The sequence below is a fragment of the Microcaecilia unicolor genome, chromosome 2, assembly GCF_901765095.1.
Source record: "Microcaecilia unicolor chromosome 2, aMicUni1.1, whole genome shotgun sequence".
Lineage (NCBI taxonomy): Eukaryota > Metazoa > Chordata > Amphibia > Gymnophiona > Siphonopidae > Microcaecilia > Microcaecilia unicolor.
The window spans coordinates 347,087,321-347,109,894 of NC_044032.1; the positions used below are offsets into that span (position 1 = coordinate 347,087,321).

At 42.2% G+C, this 22,574-nt stretch overlaps 1 protein-coding gene and 1 pseudogene across 1 annotated transcript in view; one reads left to right on the forward strand and one right to left on the reverse strand.

Annotated features, from left to right (window-relative positions):
- The window catches only part of LOC115463706 (zinc finger protein 2 homolog), a 37,824-nt gene extending 29,305 nt beyond the window's left edge, over positions 1 to 8,519 (forward strand). The window contains exons 7-9 of the mRNA XM_030194423.1: positions 5,340 to 5,957; positions 6,210 to 6,927; positions 7,180 to 8,519. Of these exons, the coding sequence (XP_030050283.1) occupies positions 5,340 to 5,957; positions 6,210 to 6,927; positions 7,180 to 7,315 (1,472 nt within the window). The 3' untranslated portion in view covers positions 7,316 to 8,519. The remainder of the gene's footprint in view (positions 1 to 5,339; positions 5,958 to 6,209; positions 6,928 to 7,179) is intronic.
- LOC115463701 overlaps positions 1 to 22,574 on the reverse strand; it is a 750,344-nt pseudogene that overhangs the window by 544,516 nt on the left and 183,254 nt on the right.

Consider the following 22,574-nt stretch of genomic DNA (forward strand, 5'->3'; position numbering starts at 1 on the left):
TTGATCATTCAATAAGAAACATAGTGTACTGTATATGCCATAAGATGAAATTAACAAGCATCTATTGTTCATCTAACAAATATAATAAAGAATATAGAGTACCATACGTGTAGTAAGATGATACAATTTATCAAGCATGTCTTGATTGGAGAACAGATACAGTATGGAAGATATAGTAAGATATGAACAAAAGGCTAGACAGCATTAACAAGCATGTATCTAACAGGTACAGTAAGGGAGATACAGTAACATGTGCAATGAGATAATCAGAATTAGCAAGAATCCTGTTTAACAGATACAGTAAGAAAGGTACAGCAAGATTCATGTAGACGGTAAACGAGATTAGGAGTATACTCTGTTTATCCAATAGATGCAATAAGAAGGGTATAATAAAGTACACACCATAAGAAAATCAACAATTGGGGAAATTTAAAGATAACCCGGAGCTGGTAACTCATAAACGATATTCTACATATATGCTCCAGAGCACAAATCTTGACTGTGTGAAAATATTTATTGCAATCACTAATCAAATATAATACAAATAAATAGCTTCACTCATACCAATCACCCATCACATTCATTCCATCACTTTGCTGGGCATTCTTATCAAATCAAGAGTCAGATCCAGAATCAACGTATCACAAGTCAGCAAAAATGCTTGTAATTTAATTGAAGCAAAACCGCTGTTTTTTAACATATGTATAAATGATCTAGAGATGGGAGTAACTAGTAAGGTAATTAAATTTGCTGATGACACAAAGTTATTCAAGGTTGTTAAATCGCAAGAGGATTGTGAAAAATTACAAGAGGACCTTACGAGACTGGGAAACTGGGCATTCAAATGGCAGACGATGTTTAATGTGAGCAAGTGCAAAGTGATGCATGTGGGAAAGAGGAACCCGAACTATAGCTACCTGATGCAAGGTTCCACATTAGGAGTCACCAACAAGGAAAAGGATTTAGGTGTTATTGTTGATGATGGTTGAAATCCTCTGCTCAGTGTGTGGCGGTGGAGGCTAAGAAAGCAAATAGAATGTTAGGTGTTACTAGGAAGGGAATGAAAAACAAAAACGAGGGCATTATAATAATGGCCTTTGTATTGCTCCTTGGTGCGACCGCTGCTGGAATATTGTGTGCAGTTCTGGTCACCGCCTCTCAAAAATGATGTAGAAAAGGTACAGAGAAGGGTGATGAATATGATAAAGGGGATGGGGTGAGTTCCCTATGAGGAAAGGCTAAAGCGGCTAGGGCTCTTCAGCTTGGAGAAGAGATGGCTGAGGGGTCAGGTCTAGGGTTGAAATTAATTGGGCCCCTCCCAGTTGTTCACTGTCCAGAAATCGATGCACAACCAGACAGTTTAGATACCAATATAATGGGAAATGCCCAATTACTTGTGGACGATAGTTAAAACGGGCACCAGGATATGTTGGAGAAATTATGGTCAGTGAGGGGACATTTAGTGAGAACTCACATTTCTAACATTTCAGCGACTTCATTTTCTACTGCTTACTGCCGGGCTTCCAGATTCGGTAGGATTCAGTTTCTCCTGCAGTGGGACCTGTGCTCTTAAAATGGCCCTGGTTAATTACAGTAGGATCTTTCTTAAGGTGGCCCCGTGTTTTGGAGGGACTTCCCTTAAGGGAGAGGGACAAAGTTCTGTAGACCCCATGACAGGGTAGCATAACATGAATATATAAGGCCTTGCTCCTTTCACCTATTTACATACAGCATTATTTACATAAATGGGAAGCGGATTAGGGGAGGCAATGGGAAATTGCTTTTTAAGCATTTGGTCAAGGTCTCAATTGCCAGTAGTTTGGTGGGAAATAGTTATAAAATTTTATATCGATTGTACTATACCTCCTGTCGTCTCGCCCAGATATTTAAAATGGGCACCAGGATGTGTTGGAGAAATTGTGGTCAGCGAGGGGACATGTATCATATCTGGTGGACTTGCTGAGTAATACAGCCCTTCTGGACTACCACAGTGCACACTCTACAACAGATTCTTCAAGTGGCCTATCCAGGCGGAGTATTGCTCTATTTAAAGCTTGTTGGAGTGAAGAAAGAGCAACATAAATTTGCTACTAGTCTTTTTACAGCTAATAAACTTATTTTAGTGGCAGCTTGTAAACAACCACCAGCACCTTCTGTGGACAAGGTCCTTTGAAACATGGATTACATTTACCAGATGATTAAACTCGCTGCTATCCAGCCCGATCAAGTGCTTTCTTTTCATAAGACTTGGGACACCTGTCACCATTGGTGGACATCTGGGGTGCTGGGACCCATTTCGAAGTCCTGAGTAATCCAAGCAATCAGGTTTTTGTTTGCATGGGGGAGGGGGGCACCTGTTTCCAGAAAGGGGAGTTCTGGACTTGGCTGTAGTGGGGTGGGGGAGGTAGGGTGGGATTGAGTCTGTGAAGATTCATGATTGTGTGATATATTGTGATTGAACACTACTACTACTATAAATCATTTCTATAGCGCTACCAGTCGTACGCAGCGCTTCACAATTTAACATGAAGAAAAGTCAGTCCCTGCTCAAAAGAGCTTAATAAAAGAACAATCTTTGTTATGTTTTTTTCTTAATAAGCTCAAAAATAAAACTTAAAAGAATTTTGCAGGCGAATGAGCTCCTCCTCCAAAACCGGATGGCTGCCAACCCAGTCAGCCTAAGTTGCTGCCATCATTTTGGGGAGGCCTCCTCAAGCCTTCAGAAATGGCGGCTGGCCCAGACAAGAAGAGGAGGACCGTGACCATGCCACCATCCCCCAATATTCAGCGCTATTTAACTGGCCAGGAATACCTCCTGGCCAGTTAAATAGCACTTAACCAACTATTCAGGAATATTCAGCGGGAAATGGCTACTAAATATTCTCAGCGCTTAGCGGCTAACTGGTTATATCACATAATATAACTGGCTATCCTCTAATATTCAGCGCATCACCAGCTAAGTTTGGCAGCCAATTTGGGCCGACGAAATAGCAGGCCTATCTTTGGCTGGTTTAAACTTAACCACCCAATGCTGAATATCGGCTTGGTTGGTTAAGTTTACACTGGCCAAAAATAAACCAGATCTTCAATGCCGGTCATCGGAAATGGCCTGTATTGAATATTCGGTCTCACTGCCAACCACGGGAATTAGCTGGGCTGTCCCCTGTAGTCTGGCTATCGGCCAGGTTACTTTCAGCCATGAGTCATGTGGCCCACTGCCTCCTATTTATATGACATATGGGGGTGTATTTTCAAAGCACTTAGACTTACAAAGTGATGTGGAAGGGCATTTTCGATATGACGCCTAAAAAATTCAAGTGGGTAATATAGCCATTTTCAAAACAGAAAAACATTTATTTTTTCCCCAAAATGGCTATTTGCTAGATGTTTTTGTGCTCCAAGCGTTTATATTTTTGGGCCATTAAAAAAAAAAAAGTCCTAGTGAAAACCACCAAAAATCAAGCTATTGGGATGTAGGAGGAGCCAGCTTTCTTAGTAGACTGGCCACACAGACATCCTAGGAGAGCAATGAGGCACCCTAGGGGGCACTGCAGTAGACTTCAAATACATGCTCCCAGGTACACATCTCACTGTTGCTCCCTTATCTTATCTTCTGAGCCCCCCAAAACCTACTACCCCCAACTGAATACCACTACAGTAGCCTTTATGGGTGAAGGGGGCACCTGACTGTGGGTACAGTGAGTTTCTGGTGAGTTTTGGAGGACTGACAGTTTCCACCACAAGTGTAACAGGTAAGGGGAGGTATGGGCCTAGGTCCACCTGTCTGCAGTGCACTGCACCTTCACTAGACTACTTCATGGATCTGCATGCTGCTCTAATGGACCTGGATATTACATCTGAGGCTGGCATAGAAGATGGTAAGTAATGTTTTTAGTCACATTTTGGGGGGGGGGGGGGGGGGGGGGGTAGGAGGGGGTCAGTGACCACTGGGGGGAGTAAGAGGAGGTCATCCCTGGTTCCCAGCAGTGGTCATTTTGGGCACCTTTTTATGCCTTATTCGTTATAAAAACAGGTCTAGCTCAAAATGTCTTAGCTTTAGTCCTGGACAGTTTTGTTTTGCTCCATTATAGCTGAAAAACATCTAAGTGTCAGGAACGCCCAGATTCAGGCCTTAACACGCCCCTAACATTCCCCCTTGTGATTTGAACGCAGTTCTGACGGACATTATGGAAAAATGTCTAAACATTTGTTTTGAAACTACCAATTTGGACATTTGTTTGAGAAAATCGTCCAAATGCAGATTTATGCCACTTTTTGAACGTTTTTCTCTTTTGAAAAAGAGCCCCATCTTAACATATGGAACTTTGTAAGTCTAAGTGCTTTGAAATAAACCCCATGGAGACTTGGCAAAGCAGATGTCTTTAAAGATTCCTATGAGTACAAGGGTTATATTCAATTTCAAATAGTCATATATGTTATATCCCCAATACTTTGACTAGTTTTGTTACTTTTTAACTATTTTTCAACATAACACAATATACAATCCTTCATTATTATTTATTCTACACATATCCATACAATTATCAACACATGAACCTCGCATTCCCCCTAACAGGTTATCCAATCTAACGTGAATTTGTCACGTCGAATCCAGAGGGTTACCTATGGTGTGCCTAAAACTCTAATGAAGCGGTGAAAGGTATTTGGTATTACATGTTTGCGATTACAAATATGTTGAAAAATATGTGTATTGGAGTATAATTGTTGATGTTGTTTGACTAAGGTCTCCTGAAGAAGTAAAATGAAACACGGCCTGTGTCGAGACCCGAGTGATGATTGAATGTGATTTAGGCGTGTGTTAAAGACCCAGACTAGTCTCCCTGGGAAGATAAGTTTTGTGAAGGTTTCACATCTAGTGGCGTTTAAAGATCAAGATTACAGCAAAGGCTGCTCATGGCTCCAAGACTGAGTTAACTCTCCTCAGTCCATACGGCGATATCAGTGGATTACAAACTTTGAAAATATTGAGGCGTTGCCAGCATTGGAACATAAGAAGGAGGTGCGACCTTTCAGGCTGTACAGTGTAAGACTTTTGTGGACACACGATAAGTGGGACATCTGTATAATAACCTGATGATCACTATTTGAGGAGACATGTTAGGGGGAATGTGAGGATCATGTGTTGATAATTGTATGGATATCTGTAGAATAAATAATAATGAAGGATTTGTATATTCTGTTATGTTGAAAAATAGTTAAAAAGTAACAAAACTAGTCAAAGTATTTGGGATAAAAAATTCCTATGGAGATATTTGCCAATAGATATCTTACTCAATAGCTGTATAATTTATGTACGTACTCTCATTTTTATCCAACAGATGATGGATTTGGGAACAACAGTAAGAGAAAGAGAGAGTGCAGTGGGCAACAGATGGAGGAACTGAACCATGAAGACCCCTCCAGAGACAGCACAGATCCTTTAGCTGATTGTGTGGGAGGTATGAGTAAAGTTACACCAGCCAGCATGAAAGAAGAACCGCAGAATGGAGACAAACCCAATGCATGTACTGAACAAGAAAGGAATTATAACTGTTTCTCAAATCTTGCACAAGATCAGAGACTCAATAGAGAGAGACTATTTCAGAGCATTGCATGTGAGGAAACGTTCTCTGAAAGTTCAAACCTGACAGGAGAAAAAAAAAATCGCAGACACAAGTCTTCCCAGTGCACTGAATGTGAAAAATGCTTTACATATAAATCGCAGCTTATAATTCATCAGAAAGTTCACAAAGAGCGAAAAGCATCAAAACTTTCTGTATGTAATAAGAGCTTCAGTCAAATATTTCAACTGAAAAGACCTGAATTAACCAACACTAGAAAGAGACAAGTGCATGAAATGAACTTCCAGGATGCAAAGCAATTTAAATGTTCAGTATGTGATAAAAGCTTCAATCAAAAAGGTCACCTCAGAATTCATGGAAGAATCCACACTGGTGGCAAACCATATAAATGTTCTCAATGTGATAAAAGCTTTAGTAAAAAAAGTACCCTTACAACTCATGAGCAAATCCACACTGGAGAAAAGCAATATAAATGTTCTGAATGTGATAAAAGGTTCAATCATAAAAGTAGTCTCAGAGTTCATGAAAGAATCCACACAGGAGAAAAACCACATAAATGTTCTCAATGTGATAAAAGCTTCATTCAAAAATTTAAACTCAGAATTCATGAAAGAATCCACACTGGAGAAAAACCATATAAATGTCCTGAATGTGGTAAAAGCTTCAATCAAAAAGGTCACCTTAGAATTCATGAAAGAATCCACATGAGAGAAAAATCATATAAATGTTCTCAGTGTGATAAAAGGTTCAATTATTCAAGTAGTCTCAGAAATCATGAAAAAATCCACACTGGAGAAAAATCATATAAATGTTCTGAATGTGATAAAAGCTTCAAGCAAAAAAGTAAACTCAGAGTTCATGAAAGAATCCACACTGGAGAAAAACCATATAAATGTTCTGAATGTGATAAAAGCTTCAATCAAAAATATAAACTCAGAATTCATGAAAGAATCCACACTGGAGAAAAACCATATAAATGTTCTGAATGTAGTAAAAGCTTCAATCAAAAATATAAACTCAGAATTCATGAAAAAATCCACATTGAAGAAAAACCATATAACTGTTCTGAATGTGATAAAAGCTTCAATCAAAAATATAAACTCAGAGTTCATGAACGAATCCACACAGGAGTAAAGCCAAGAGTAAAGCCACATCAATGTTCTCAATGTGATAAAAGCTTCATTCAAAAATGTAAACTCAGAATTCATGAAAGAATCCACACTGGAGAAAAACCATATAAATGTTCAGAATGTAGTAAAAGCTTCAATCAAAAAGGTCACCTTAGAATTCATGAAAGAATCCACACTGGAGAAAAATCATATAAATGTTCTCAATGTGATAAAAGGTTCAATTGTTCAAGTAGTCTCAGAAATCATGAAAGAATCCACACTGGAGAAAAACCATATAAATGTTATGAATGTGATAAAAGCTTCAAGCAAAAAAGTAAACTCAGAATTCATGAAAGAATCCACACTGGAGAAAAACTATGTAAATGTTCTGAATGTGATAAAAGCTTCAATGAAAAATATAAACTCAGAATTCATGAAAGAATCCACACTGGAGAAAAACCATATAAATGTTCTGAATGTGATAAAAGCTTCAATCATGCAAGTAGTCTCAGAATTCATGAAAGAATCCACACTGGAGAAAAACTATATAAATGCACTGAATATGGTAAATGCTTCATTGAAAAAGATAACCTCAGAACTCATGAAAGAATCCACACTGACTAGAATCCATGATGGCTAGGTCTCAGAATCCATGATGGCTAGGTCTCAGAAAAGTAGATAGCTCAGTGTAACTTGGGTTAATTATATTAAATTGTATTAAAATATACAAAATGAAATGCTAAATTGATCAAGCACATTAACTAGCATGAAATTATAGCAAACTACATTGTGTGAACAGTATGTCATTCCTGTTCTCAAGATCCAGCAATGAATATTTCAGGGAGACTTTCACACTACTGTTGTTTTCTATGGTGTTTAATCCTTCAAGTACACTTTTCACTCTTTGGGTTAATCCTAGAACTGGCAAAGGTGGAAGATAAAACAAGGATGCAGACCTTGTAGAAAACACGTAGTCTTTATTTGTTAGCAAAAGGCTCCCAGGAATTCAGTCACCTGTCCGCAACATGGCCATGCTTCACCTGAAATACTGGCTGTGTCAGGGGCAAGATTACCAGCTGGTGTAAAACTACAGACTTCACCTTGGTTGGTCCAAAAGATAAAAATGAAGCAAGCAATGCTTCTGTTCCTGGATGCCTTCTTGTTTTATCTTCCATGTTAAATTTGGTGGACTGCAGAGTTTACATCAGGCCTGCTGTTTGTAGATGACTAGAAGCTCTACAATTCCAGCAATCAACATCTGGCAGAACAACTCCAAGAGGCCTGCTCTTTGGATGGTACCTTGTGCTCTGAATACCTTCTGTGGTCTCTGTGGTGTCCTTCCTGAATGCTAGCTTGTCAGGTATGTGTGAGGAGTGGTGTAGTGGTTGGGGCTGTGGGCTCTGTATTCAGAGGAACAAGGTTTGATTCCCACTGCAGTTCCATAGGAATGCTGGTTCTTTTCCCCATCATGGTTGCTGCAATGTGCTGTGTAGCTGTATGTGTCATGCTGAGCACTTTGATTTTGGGCCACATAAGCGTTTGGGGCCAGAATCCTTCCCTGCCCCCCCTCCACTGCCTTTCCAGTGACATCTGAATGGTTTGGTGTCAGGTGCAACACATTTTTGGAGATATGGGGGTTCTGGTTGTACTATATTGAGGGTTATTGCATACTCAGACATTGCTCCAAGATATAACTACATAAGCTAACGATAACCTCTCACCTTCCTAACTATAAAATACTATTGCAATCTCACCAAATTGTAAATTGTAAGCCACTTTGAACTGAAACTTGTTTTTGGATAACAGTGTGATACAAGAATGCATAAATAAAATAAATAAGCAAATATGGCTGTTATGGAACTGCTATGTTGTTGTTACTCACCTTGGGCTCTCAGTCGCTCTCTCATCCGCCTTATTGGTAGCCTGTTCTCCCTGCAGATTCACCTGAAATGGTGCCCAAGTGCCTCCAGATCCCGGCGCATGCCAAAACGTCTGCAACACCCAAGTTTGAGGAGATAGTTTTCAGGCAGTGGCCTTTTAGCTTGACAGACCAGTTCCCATGTGACATGTTTTGCTATGCTTCTCAAACAGCCTGTGCCAACTGAGGGAAGCCAGTTTGAGGGCTTGCTATGGCGTGTGCTGTTACTGCATGCCCAGAGGTCCATTAGGTGGGCCATGGGGATTGTGGCTGGCTTAGAGCACTTCTTGGTGACTTCTATACTTTGGCAAGGAGGTGGTGATGCACAGTCACTCATGGTATGTGGGACTCAACAGGGTCTGCATTTGTGGGCTGCTGCCACCGGGCATATATCCAAGTAAGTGTGGAACAGCAGGCCTGAGCTTAGTTGGGGGAGTCTCTGAGATATGCAGCCCCTCATTTCAGCCTTGCATGCTGGGGGTGAGGGGCATGGGGACATGTTCTGGCCTTTCCTGCAAATGTGGCCCATGGGGACAGGGTAGAGGGCTTGATCGCCTTCCTACAAACTCACTATCAGCATGTGACCCTGGGAATGCATGCACATGGCTGATGCTGTGCTCATGGCAGCACTGCATGACAATTATTTTTCAGTGGTCCTGATCAGATGCCAGACTCTCTCATAGCCACATTGTGTGGGGTCAGCCTGTGGTGCCCTTTGAAAAGCTTCCGGCAGGCACAGCAAAACCAACAATTGGCTCTCCTATGGTGAGAAGTTTGGCTTTCTCCTCACTGACATTTTTCACTGTGAAGGATGCTCTTCCACGTGCATTGGACATGGCATTTTGCACATGGAGTTGGTCGCCCCTCTCATCATGGCACACATCGTCCTTCCCGCACAGGACCTCTTCTGCATTTAGTTGTTTTCACTAGGTTATTTTACAGATGGAAATCGAGAGGCGGAGCTTCAGACTGGAGGGAACACAAAGCAGGGGCATAGCGAGACCGGAGGGAGGGTGGTCCAGAACCCGAGGTGAGGGGCACATTTTAGCCCCCTCCCGGCGCCGCTGACCCCCCCCCCCCCCGCCATCAACAACTTTGCCCCCCCCTGCCGATGACCCTCTCAACCCCCCCTTCCTCCATCGCCTGCCTTTGCTGGCGGGGGACCCCAACCCCTGCCAGACGAGGTCCTTTTCTTTCCGCAAAAGGCTTCCTTCTGTTTCTGACGTCCTGCACATTGTACGTGCAGGACATCAGAAACAGAAGGAAGCCTTTTGCGGAAAGAAGAGGATCTTGGCTGGCAGGGGTTGGAGTCCCCCGCCAGCAAAGGCATGCAACGGCGGGAGGAGGGGTCAAGAGGGTCATTGGCAGGGGGTCCAGGCCCCCGTAGCTATGCTACTGACACAAAGTCCATTTATCGGCTAAATGCCTGTGTCAGGGGGTCTGTACTTACATAAAAAATATTTTAATAAAACATACATTTAAAAGAATATGTACAAAAAAAATGTTTTTTTAATCTATGTATCGGTCACAGATACCATATAACTTTAGCTTCCTTGTGCAATTCAGTCATTGCTACTTCTGAGGAGAGAGTAGTTTAAAACCAGTAGGTGAAGCGTTCTGTCAACACCACTGGGTTCTGTTTCAAGCCCCTGACACGGCCATTTGAGAAGGCGAAACATGGCCGTATCGGGTTTTAATTATTATTTTTTTTAGTGGTGAATAAATTGTACATTTTGCACATCTTACAGGTTTTTTTTTAGATCTACAGCATCTTTTTTCTATGTCCATAATATTTCTATGGGCGTCTACATGGTTAGTGCATACTAATTTTTAGCGCATGCTAAAAACACTAGCGTGCCTTTGTAAACAGGGCCCTTAGACAAGTTGCAAGCCCTATGTACAAGTTGCAGAAAATGAAAAATATAAACTTATTGGATGATGAAATGGAATTAAAAAAATAATAATTTCTGTGTCTCCAAGTTTTCTGGAGCTGTTATGAGTCATCACAATAAGCTTGGTGAATTATTAAGAGGGGAAGAGTAACTTAATGGTTGGAACAGTGGGCTTAGAACCAGGAAGCCAGGTTCAAATTCCACCACAGCTCATTGCGATCTCAGACAAGTCATTTACCCTCCATTATCTCAGGTACAAGCTTAGATTGTAAGCCCTCTGGGAACAGGAAAATACCTGTTAGTAACTTGCATTGAACTGCCACAGAAAAAGTGGGAGCTAAATCCAAAACCCCATCTGTGACAAAACAGTTTAAGCCTGTAAAACTGCATTAATTATTCTAGTTTGGCCAGCAGGTGCTGCATGTTTATATTTAAAGCTGCTACAGAGAACTGACTGTTCCAACTTTAGTTAACACAGATAAGACCTGCAGTGATGTGGCCAGCTATTTTTTAAAACTTGTTCTGGGCTCTGATTGGACCAGGAGCACTAAATTCATCTAGGATGTACTCTCTTTTTCTCCAGTCTCAGCTTGGAATTAGAGAGAGAAAAACCTATTTACTGAGGTCCTGTAAGCAGTTATAATCTATAATCTGTGAGCAGGTACATTTCCTGTACTTCCCAGTCACTATTCAGGTGGTGAACAAATTTTTAGATAGTTTTATAATTGATACATGTTCAGTTACCTGTTATTATGTGCTGTTTTTGTTCCATCCGTTTTTATGGTTCACTGTTTTCCATGATAATAAACCATTTTAGTTTTTGCCTCTGCTTGCCTAGACTAAGAATCCTGGTGGTTTGTGTGTTGGGTCTGTGAGTGCTTTCCAGGAACTGTGGCCCCACTAACCTAGAAATCACTGGGGATAATTTGAGAGGGGGAGACTTGCCCAGAGGTGGTTGGGACCCAGTCAGTGGGAGAAGGATGCTAGTACAGAGCACAAACGGCAGGTGCAGGTGGACCTGAGCTGCACTGGGGATAGATCCTCTAAGTGGCAGGGGGTAGCCCCAGGTGGGTGGCTAGGCATTCTGTGACACCTTCCCTAGAAGCTAAATTCAGTTTAGTTAGCTGTATATACCACCTTACAATTTCACAGTGTGGCAAGGCAGTTTACAGTATTAAATGGTTAATGAAGATGGGAAAGGAAGAGACATCAGTAAGACTATTGCTGGGTAAAACAATGCATTCTGGAGAGTAAGCAGGTGAGTCGTAGCCCATAAAATGGAGAAATCTAACTGAAGATTTTTTGGGTCTGCTTTCCTCAAGTAAATTATAAGACTTATTTCCTCAAAAGGTCATTGCTTAGATTGGCAACATACATAGAGTATACACAATACAAGTAATATAGATGACAACAGTATGTTTAGTATGTAAACAACCAACATTTCACAGCAAAATTCTATATGGATTTTCCTTTTGAAGAAGGTACAAAGACTTAACCATCATCCGAGACAAAATGTTATCGCAAAACAAAACCACAAAAAATGAAGGAATCGGTATATTTATGTTTTCAGGGAGAATGTGTTCCATCATACAGTTCATACAGTAGTACCTTACAATCCTGAGGCTGTTCACTAGGAATTCAGAGCCAGATGCACTAAAAAAAAACCATTAGAGCCCTTCCCTTACCGATTCCCTTAGCGAATCGGTAAGGGAAGGGCATGCATCAAGGAATAGGAATGCAAATGAGCTGCTCATTGTAGCTCGCATTCTCTATCCCATCGTTAAACAGTCAGAGAATCGGCCGGTCAAGCATGCGCAGAGCAGCAAAGCGTTATGCTGGCTGCTTTACGCATGCCAAAGACGTCCTGATGAGCATTCAGCACCAGCCTTACTTTAATCTCCAGCCCAGACCCTGCTTCCTCAGCGGTCTTACCGTTCGAACAGCTGAACCAGCTGAGCCCCAGCCCCACCGAACTTTGAAGGACGAACATATGAGAGAGAGACCTGACATCCAAATCAAAACTTTTTGGACATCCCGCCCTCCAGGTCTCTCAGCCAATCACAGCGCGTTTAGCTGATACTAGTAACAGCTAAACGCGCTGTGATTGGCTGGGAGAGACCTGGAGCTGATCAGTTATGCTATTACTTACTTGTTCTGGAGTGCTGTATTTTGTTATGCTGTTTTGATAAATGTTCAATAAAGACTTCATACAACTTAAAAAAGTGGGGGGAAAATCCAAACGTTTTTATTATTGCGGGGTGGGGGGGGGGGGGGGGAGGATGCACAAAATGGACGTAGATTGCTACTTCTTACATGTGAGCTCCAGTATTGCCTTACTTTGTAAAATGTTACTTGTTATGTTGTGATCTCTTGATTGTATCTGTATCAAAAATCAATAAAAGAAATTAAACTTAAAGAAATCAAACAGGCTCTGATGCTGCAGGCTATTTTTTGGACATCATTCAACCCCGGAATAATAAAAACATCCTTTTTGCATGTGCTTCACTCAGCTGAGAAGTCTCTGAGCCAATCACATGAATGTGGGTAAGGGGGACTAATGATATGCTGAGGCGAGCCAGGGGGTGGCCTGATATATGTTCAAAGGAACTAGCTGCATAGACCTCTTAAGTTAAGTTTACATTGCTTGGATAGTTGTTGTCAGAAGACCTGTTATGTTATGAAGTTGTAAAGGTATAATGATAAGGTGAGTGGAGAGATGAGTCGCTTCCTCCACTAGATACTTCTTCTTAAATGAGGGAGGATCAAGGTGAATTTGGGAGGAGGGCGGTATCACGAGGAGGGGAAATAAAAGATGGGGGAACGACCAACAACAAGGAGTGTACGGTTGATGAGGGTTGTAAGCATGCGGGAGTAGGCTCCGGGGGCCCACAGAAGACGTAGAGATGCAGGATGTAACATTGGCGCTCCTGAATGTCAGGGGTCTCAATGTGTCTATGAAGCGGCAGCTTCTGTTTAGGGAGCTAACTCGTTTAAAAATAGACATAGCCCTGATTCAGGAGACTCATTTTAAAAAGCAACATGAGGGGTTGTGCAGGCATCGTCATTACCCGCATATTTTTTATGCATCCAACACCCTAGGCTCCAAAAGCAAAGGTGTCATGGTGGCATTCAATGACTCCCGCCCGTGGCAGATCCAAAAGGTTATCAGGGATAAGGGTGGCAGTTTTCTTTTGATAATTGTGCAACTGGGGACACAAAAGTACACTATAGTTAATGTATACGGGCCAAATGAAGACCACGGGGGGGGGGGGGGGGGGGTTTCCACCAGCTGGATCAGTTACTTCTGACGCATGGGGAGGGACATGTGTTAGTGGGGGGTGATTTTAATATCACCTCTAATCCACAGTTAGATAACTCCTCCCCAACAGTAAAATATGCCCGTTGGGGGAGGGAGTCTCTCCATGCTTTTATGGCCAAGTGGCATCTGAGTGATATTTGGAGGCAGGCCCACCCCACCCAGCGAGACTATACCTATTTCTCTTCGGTCCACAACTCTTGCTCACGTATTGATTTTTGGTTGGGGGACACTACTGTCATAGGAAAGGTAAGGGACCAGCGTATCGAGCCACGTACGTGGTCAGATCACAATCCGGTCATCCTAGTGCTGAAGATCCCAGAGGGGTGACAGACTGCTTCACAGTGGAGATTGGAGGATGCGTTGCTAGCTGAAATGACCCATGTGCTCCAATTTGAAAGACTTATTAAAGAATATATCCAATGTAATGATAACGGGGAGGTTTCCCCAGGGGTACTTTGGGAGGGTTTTAAGGCGGTCATGAGGGGCCACTTTATTGCATTAAAAACTCATATTCATAGGGAAAGAACCCAAGCAGAGGAATTCGCCCGCAAACAACTAGCCCAGGTGGAGGGACTAATCCGCAGACGAGACCCGGGAGGCCCATCACAAAAGTTATTAGACCAAGCCCATAAACTTAGGCAAGAGATTCGAGAACTCCAATTAGCTGACATCTCAGAGCAGTTGCAAAGGGTGCGCCAAGCACACTTTGAGTTTGGCAACAAAGCTAGTAGGCTGTTAGTGCATAAATTAAAACAACAGGCAAATAGAACGCACATAACACGCCTAAAAGATGAAAGTGGGGATGGCACAACAGATCCGGAGGCCATACAAACAATCTTTAAGCGATACTATGAGAAATTATATACTCCTGACATTAACCCGGAGGAGGTGGAGATTAATGCTTTCTTAGATGGGGTTCACTTGCCAACTCTCACAAAAGGGGTACAGGACCGGCTATCTAGGCCAATTGAGCTGGAAGAGGTTGAACACGCTATTAAGAAGCTGGCGCCTAGTAAGGCCCCGGGGCCAGACAGGTTTAGGAATAAGTTCTTGTTTGTGCTTTTTGTGCCATGCCTCCAGAGTCTCTAATCACGGCTGGGCACTACTCACACATATGCAATCCCCTAGACCCCGGTACCTTAAAAGAACCAGACAACTGGTAGCACTATTTGGACTGCAACAAAGACAAAAAGAGACCAAGGAAGCGCTTCCTGGGGTTAACACAGGTTTATTTAATTATCCAGAGATTAGGATAAAAAAAAAAAGAAAATATTCAAGTATAGTCTAGTATAGAAAAGAGGAGAAAGAACATGAAAGGACAATGGAAATGATCAGGTCAGGCTCTCCATCCCCTGGCATGGGGCAGAGTGCACTAGACACTGACCAACTTCTTATCTGGCAAAGACATAATATATAGAGTTTCTTTTCCCTTACAAGACAAAAAGGGAGCACAAGGGGGAGGGGTTGTCACACCCCCTTAGTTAGCACCTTACAGTCAGTCAGGATCTCTAGTATCAATAAAATACACAGCATCTGTTTATATTTCCTTTTGAAGATGCATTTGGTCTGTTGTCCAAATGTTTTGGACATACATTTCTCAAACCTTTAATTTAATATCTCCCCTATTCTAAAAGAGGAGACAAAAGTTTACTGCTTCCAGTTGCTATAGAGGTGTTAGGTTTCTCTTGTCAATAGAACTATTGCTTTTGACTCCAGGGACCAGGGAGATAGTGTTGAATTGTTCTAGGCAGAGAAGGAAATAAGATGTTACCTGATTGTGGTTGTAAAAGGGTAATTCTGTCCTGGATAGTAGCCTTACATCATGGGAAAGAATTCTGTCTCTTGGCCATATTCAAAGGGAGAGATTCTCCCCCTTCTGCAATAATATTTTCTTATCCAGTCCTTACTACAGGATTTCTATCTCTCTCTCCTCTGTCAACCCTGCCCCCTACACCTGGAACTTCCTTTGATCTGCATCCTAAAAGTCTCTCAAAGGCTAATACACACATTCATGTGAACAGCAAATGGACAACAAATGGCAGGAGCTCATTGTCTTTCACTTGCTTGGTCAGAGGAAGGTGGGGGAAAGAGGTGGGGGTACTTGCTTCACCTGGCCTGCTTAATATCATTGTAATTTACAGAAAAAAGAGAAATTTCCACTTCTCATCGTCTGTACATTAATTCTTAGATATTAGATACTTAGCAGCACTGAAACTGCTTGGTTCAGGCCTTCATAAGTACAATGTACATCTCCACCAACATCCCCCCCCCCTCTGGAAAAAAAAAGAAGACTTTTCCCGTCCTCAGTGTTCAGCCAGAGGAGACAAGAAAGTGTGCAGAGTTCTTCCTTTTGCTACAAGTTAACAAAAGGGGCCAATAGGGTTTGGATAGGAGGAGAGAGAGAGAGAGAGAGAGAGAATGATACTAAAAAAAGTATGCATACCTGTGTCTAGGAACCAGGAGGAGAAATTAAACACATGCAGAGGTAACCAATGTGTTAGGGTCTGTGGAGGGAGTAGCAGTATAAGAACTTCGTGGGGCATAATTATGTGAAGTATTTGCTGACATAAAAAGGATTTTAGGTGGAGTGCATAATTTGCGTAAACAGGGGGGGATGTTGTGACAACCAAGCAAACAACAAGATAGGATCAATATAACAATAAAACATAACAGTCCAATAAAAAGAGATCTTATATTGGAACCTAAAGGAGAGAACCATGAAGTGAAAGTATCCCAACCGGACATGTCTAATAGACCTTTGTAATTGTATCTTTCCATTAGGAGGCAAGGCCTGGTGAGCCCAAGAACCACAAACCTAATTAGTGTCCCGCTAAAAATATAGTAACATGGTAGATGACGGCATAGAAAGACATGCTAAGTGTTACTCTATGTGCATACCTGACCTTGATTTGTATCTGCTACTTTCAGGGCACAGTCTGTAGAAGTCTGCCCAACACTAGCCCCGCCTCCCAACCTCTCTACCACCTATCTGGGGTTCATAACCTAGCATGTGCATTAGCTACATAGCCAATGCAACAGATGTGCATTCATTCTAGAATCTACAAAAAGTGTAAGGATTGTTGGAGGAGGTATAGGGCAGGCCTCCAATTATTTGACCATAGAAAGGCCAGGATTACCAGTGCGGACATAGTGCATATTAGAGGCTGCCAAGCAGGCAGTGAGGAGGCCTAGGTAACTGGAAAAGAAAGCAGAGTAATTAAGAGATGGCTGGGACTGAGCCATTGTTGGTAAGCAGAAAAAGGAAAAAAAGCAAAAGAGAACAAATTAAAGGAAAGATCAGAACTGAGCATGTTCATATACAGAACCACTATGACATGACAGAGTGTAAGTAGGGAAAACATCTTTAGAGAGAAAACAATTAAATTATCAGTAATGGACTAGGAGACAGGGGGATGGATGGCCAAGTTAGAGCTAGGCACAAAGGGTGCACAGCCCACGCAATCAGAGAGATGTGGAGGACTTGCCAGGCATGGGATCTACAGGTCAATTTTTTTAAATGTATGGCACCGAAAAGAATAGCAGAATGAAAAGATAAGGGTGAGAATACATGGCAGGAATAGAGTATAATTTGCATTTTTTTTTTCACTTTAAAGGTAATTCAAAAACAAACATAACCTTCCCAGAAAACAAAATGCAAAACCAGTGAGTGTTCAGAAATTTAAATGTAGCATGAGGGACTATGCAAGGGGGGTCCACACAGAACTATCTTGTCTGCCTGTATTACTTAAATTGTAAGCTCTATTGTGCAGGGACCTGTCTCTTTGTGTCAGGTGTTCAGCGCTGCATGTGTCTGATAGCGCTATACAAATGCTAGTAAATAAATAAAACACAGGGCAACAGAGGCACAAAGAGGAATGTAGCTACCAGAAAATAAAACTTCAACTGATTCACAAAATACTGTAGCTTAAGAAATACAACATCAGGCAAAATAGTACTGAGAAGGGAAGGTGCAGTGGTCATTTAAATGAGTCCATTAAGTCCACAAAAAGCAAATAACATTCAGCAGCAGTAGTGTATAGATGTTCAAAGCGTAAGATCAGTCTGGTGCAGGCAGTGCAGCGTGGAAAGGTGGTAGCAAGCATCAGAGTTCTGCTTCTGGACAACAGAAGGTGTGGACTTGCAGACTTTCAGTGGACTCATAGATCAAGGCTAGTTCATAGGCGGGATCGGTGATTTCTCAGGTAGGCCCGATCCGCAAGTTGGTAGGGACAAATTGGCACCAATGGCAATTCTGGCTCTGGGTATTATTGAGAAATAAAGAAACATCATCAGTATTCTTGGAGACAGATAGAGAGGAAATGGGGCAAAGATACTATCCAGGTAAAGGGTAGTATCAGATATAGGTATACTTCAGAGAGGGAGAGACCCTTACAGTGCAGAGGGCGGGAAAGGAAACTTTACAGCCTGCCTGTGTTCACTAAAACTGTTGATTAGTGGCAGAACACAAATAGTTAATGTGTTTAGTATGGCATTCAGAAGAGAACACTTTTGTTAAATTTCACACACAACCAATATGTATTCAGGAGAGAAACTACTTCTACATACTGATTGTACTATCCACAAAATTTAAAAAATCAGGAATGGTCACTTATACTGAATGTATCTGATGGGTCCCACAAAACACACAAACAGACAAAAAACATAGTTTGAAGAGGCCATATATGAGTTCTGTCTTTTCGGATTCAGTAGTGTTAGTGGACTTAATCTGCAAATAAACACAGCATTATACAGAATAAAATATGTATGGTATCCAAGTGGATACCAAAACAGTTTCTGTGAGCTCATATGTGCACAAATGAATAAAAGCATAGCATAGCCATTCCAGAAATAGAAAAGGTACATTTTTAAATGCTCTTAAATGCTTTTAAATGCTCTTTTAGAGAATCTTTTACCTCTGCAGTTGGTAAGAGAAGCTCTTTGGAGCGCAATCAAATAATATTAAAAGTCAGAAAATATTTCTTTATATAAATTATCTGGATGGCATGTATGCATGAAACCCTGATTCCATAAAAAAAAATAATAAAAAATCCTAAATTTGTAATTTGCAGTCTGAAAGGGAAAAAGACATTCAGAAATTAATTCACAAGGTCACATATCTCCACTGTTCTGGCTATTCCATTCTTAAGACCCTCATTTATAAATTCCTTCAAGCAAGCAGGAAAAAACACCATCTCTTCCAAAGTTGGTACATGAACAGCAGTATGCAGAAATACCTGTGAGCTAGAAATAAAAAAAAAAACAAGCCGCACAAGTCTGATGACTGAGCAACAAATTATTCAATTGGTTCCCCTGAGTTTTTCACAAAGTACCCCTATCTGTGGTCTGAAAAGACAAAAACCTGCCTGACAAGAGGTCACAATAAATATAAAACGAGCTGAAATGCAGCATTAACTTTTCTGGTTCCTAGCTCTGTTGGTATTAACACTTTGTTTTAGCATTTAAGAGGCAGATGCAGCAACCAAACGTAAAAAAATCAAAATCGTTAAAGTCCCTAACGATTTTTTAAAAACGAAGAATGCACCAAAAAAAAAAGTCACACATGCTCAGATCGGTATTCAAACGTACAATGTATCAAAGAATCACAATACACATCGGTAATTGGCCCCTGAATCATGCGCAGAGCAGCCAAGCGTTTTGCTGGCTGCTCTGCGCATGCTGCAAACGTAAAAACAAACAAAAAAAAAAGCCACAACACATACACGTGGCTACCCGGTCAGCAAAATCCAAAAGCAAAGGATCGGGAGGGGGCAAGGGCGCTCATCAGGAGCGTCCTGTATGGACGGCCTTGCCCCCCCCCCCCGCTGCTCCCCACTTTCCGCCGCTCCCCCCCCCCCCCCCGAAAAAGCAAAATGCTAGCTGGCTGCCCCGGTCCCCCTCCCTTCCTGTTCCTGTGTTCTGCAGAGCTAACTCCGCCTCCCGTCATTCTTTCGCCCCGTGCCCCGCCCCCGCTGCCCCCCCTGAGGTCGACTACGCCGCTCCCCCCCTCCACCGAGACCCCCCTCCCTATTAACGACCCGAGCAGCGCCTCTCACCTCTTTCAGAAGCGCTGCACGGGCAGGAAGATCTATTGTGTTGGTTGTAGAGTCTCCATGACGTCTCTTCTAACCTGGCCCAGGCCCCGCCCCCGCCCCCGCCTCCTTCTGACATACATTTTCTAGGTCCATAAAGGACCATGGGACATACTTTAACACAGGAGCTCCAGTTCTATCCAAATTATTAGTCCTTAGTAAAGGATTCATTGATTTCATTGACTCATGTGGGTGCTTAATTGCTACCATTGTTTTTCCCTGCTTGTTTGGATTCTGTTTGCCCCAGGTATTATTTGCAGGTACCTCTATCTGTTTCACTTTACTACTTCCTGGTTTCTGACTATCAATCTGTTCTATTCCAGCATATTCCTGTCCTTCTTCTCCACTCCCATCTTCCTTATCATTTACCTTTATAATTTTTCTAATTTCATTCTCCAATCCTCCCTCTTTTATCCACTGTTCTATATATTCATCCATCATTAAAGATCCCTGTAATCTGGTAAGATTCAGGAATCTACATGCTTCACTGTTCTTTCAGGGGGAATGGGATCACACTGAGCTGACCCACTTGAAGTTGTGGGTACAGGAGCAGTGGGAGCCTGCCCTGCCTGTCCTATAGATGGCTGTAAGTCCGGCAGTGCTTTAGGCTGTGCCGGTAGTTCTTTTTCAGTTCTATCCATAGCTGGGGCTGAGGGAATGGGTGCACTATAACCAGCAGCCGTAGGCCATATGGGCGGCTGCAGCTGATCTGGATGTTTGGAATCTGTGAGCTGTGCTGCAGACCCTTCCCCTACCATACATTGCTTGGAGACTGCCGCATAGGGCGGAGGGTTTTGGCCTGCCTGATCATAATCACTGTTTGCCATATTATCCCATAGTCTCCACAAATTTAAATGTCTCTCCCTGCTATATATTTTTTTGTCTTAGTACATTCTATCCACAACCTTAAAGCTTTTAAAATCTCTTTGTCAAAACTTCCTGACTGAGGCCACATGATGCTCGGATTTTTAGTTCCATTAACCCATTTCTGGTGGTACTTTAAAATTTCGTTTCTGTAGGCCGGCACTGCCTTGGAGACCTGCTCCAATGCAGTCTGCATAACTACAACTAAACAGATTCTAATCTGAAGTCTTAGAATTAAGAGAGAGAGAGAGAGAGAGAGAGAGAGAGAGAGAGCACAAATAAAAGAATACAAAAAAACAATCCCCACAAAATGATGACGTACTTACCACGCTGTCTTCTCACCTCTCACCGTTTGCCTATCGCCTATCCGGTTGCGCCTCGCCAGAAGAATACGTTCTTTAAGGTCCAAACACTTTTCCTTTGGTCGGTCGCTTGTCAAGGCCCACTCACTGGATATTAGCCGTTGCCACACGTGCACTTGTTAGCAGACGGCCGACTCTGTCCAGTGCCGTCGGGCGGTCAAAGTCCACTCAGGTTCAACCAGACACGGGTTCAACCGAGCAGAAAACACCACTTTGTGCTTTTTGTGCCATGCCTCCAGAGTCTCTAATCACGGCTGGGCACTACTCACACAAATGCAATCCCCTCGACCCCGGTACCTTAAAAGAACCAGACAACTGGTAGCACTATTTAGACTGCAACAAAGACAAAAAGAGACCAAGGAAGCGCTTCCTGGGGTTAACACAGGTTTATTTAATTATCCAGAGATTAGGATAAAAAAAAAAAGAAAATATTCAAGTATAGTCTAGTATAGAAAAGAGGAGAAAGAACATGAAAGGACAATGGAAATGATCAGGTCAGGCTCTCCATCCCCTGGCATGGGGCAGAGTGCACTAGACACTGACCAACTTCTTATCTGGCAAAGACATAATATATAGAGTTTCTTTTCCCTTACAAGACAAAAAGGGAGCACAAGGGGGAGGGGTTGTCACACCCCCTTAGTTAGCACCTTACAGTCAGTCAGGATCTCTAGTATCAATAAAATACACAGCATCTGTTTATATTTCCTTTTGAAGATGCATTTGGTCTGTTGTCCAAATGTTTTGGACATACATTTCTCAAACCTTTAATTTAATATCACCCCTATTCTAAAAGAGGAGACAAAAGTTTACTGCTTCCAGTTGCTATAGAGGTGTTAGGTTTCTCTTGTCAATAGAACTATTGCTTTTGACTCCAGGGACCAGGGAGATAGTGTTTGAATTATTCTAGGCAGAGAAGGAAATAAGGTGTTACCTGATTGTTGCAGTCATAGAGACATGGCTCAATGGTTCCCATGAATGGGATGTAAACATACCAGGCTATAATCTTTTTAGGAAGGATAGAGAGGGACGTAAAGGTGGAGGAGTAGCTCTGTATGTGAGAAATGATATCGCAGCAACTGAAATGACAGGGAAGTGGGGAAAGGAAGAAGCGATATGGATCACCTTAACAAGAGAGGATAGAACCTTGGTCCACGAGGGTGTTGTCTACAGACCCCCGACACAATTGGAGGAACTGGATAAAGATCTGATCGCTGATATTCAAAAGTTGGGGAAGAAAAGAGAGGTGCTGTTGTTGGGAGATTTTAATCTGCCGGATGTAGATTGGAAGGTTCCTTCTGCGAAATCGGAAAGAAGTAGAGAGATTGTGGATGCTTTCCAAAGTGCTCTGCTCAGACAAATGGTGATGGAACCCACAAGGGAGGAAGCGACGCTGGATCTGGTGCTCACGAATGGAGATAGTGTGTCAAATGTCCGAGTGG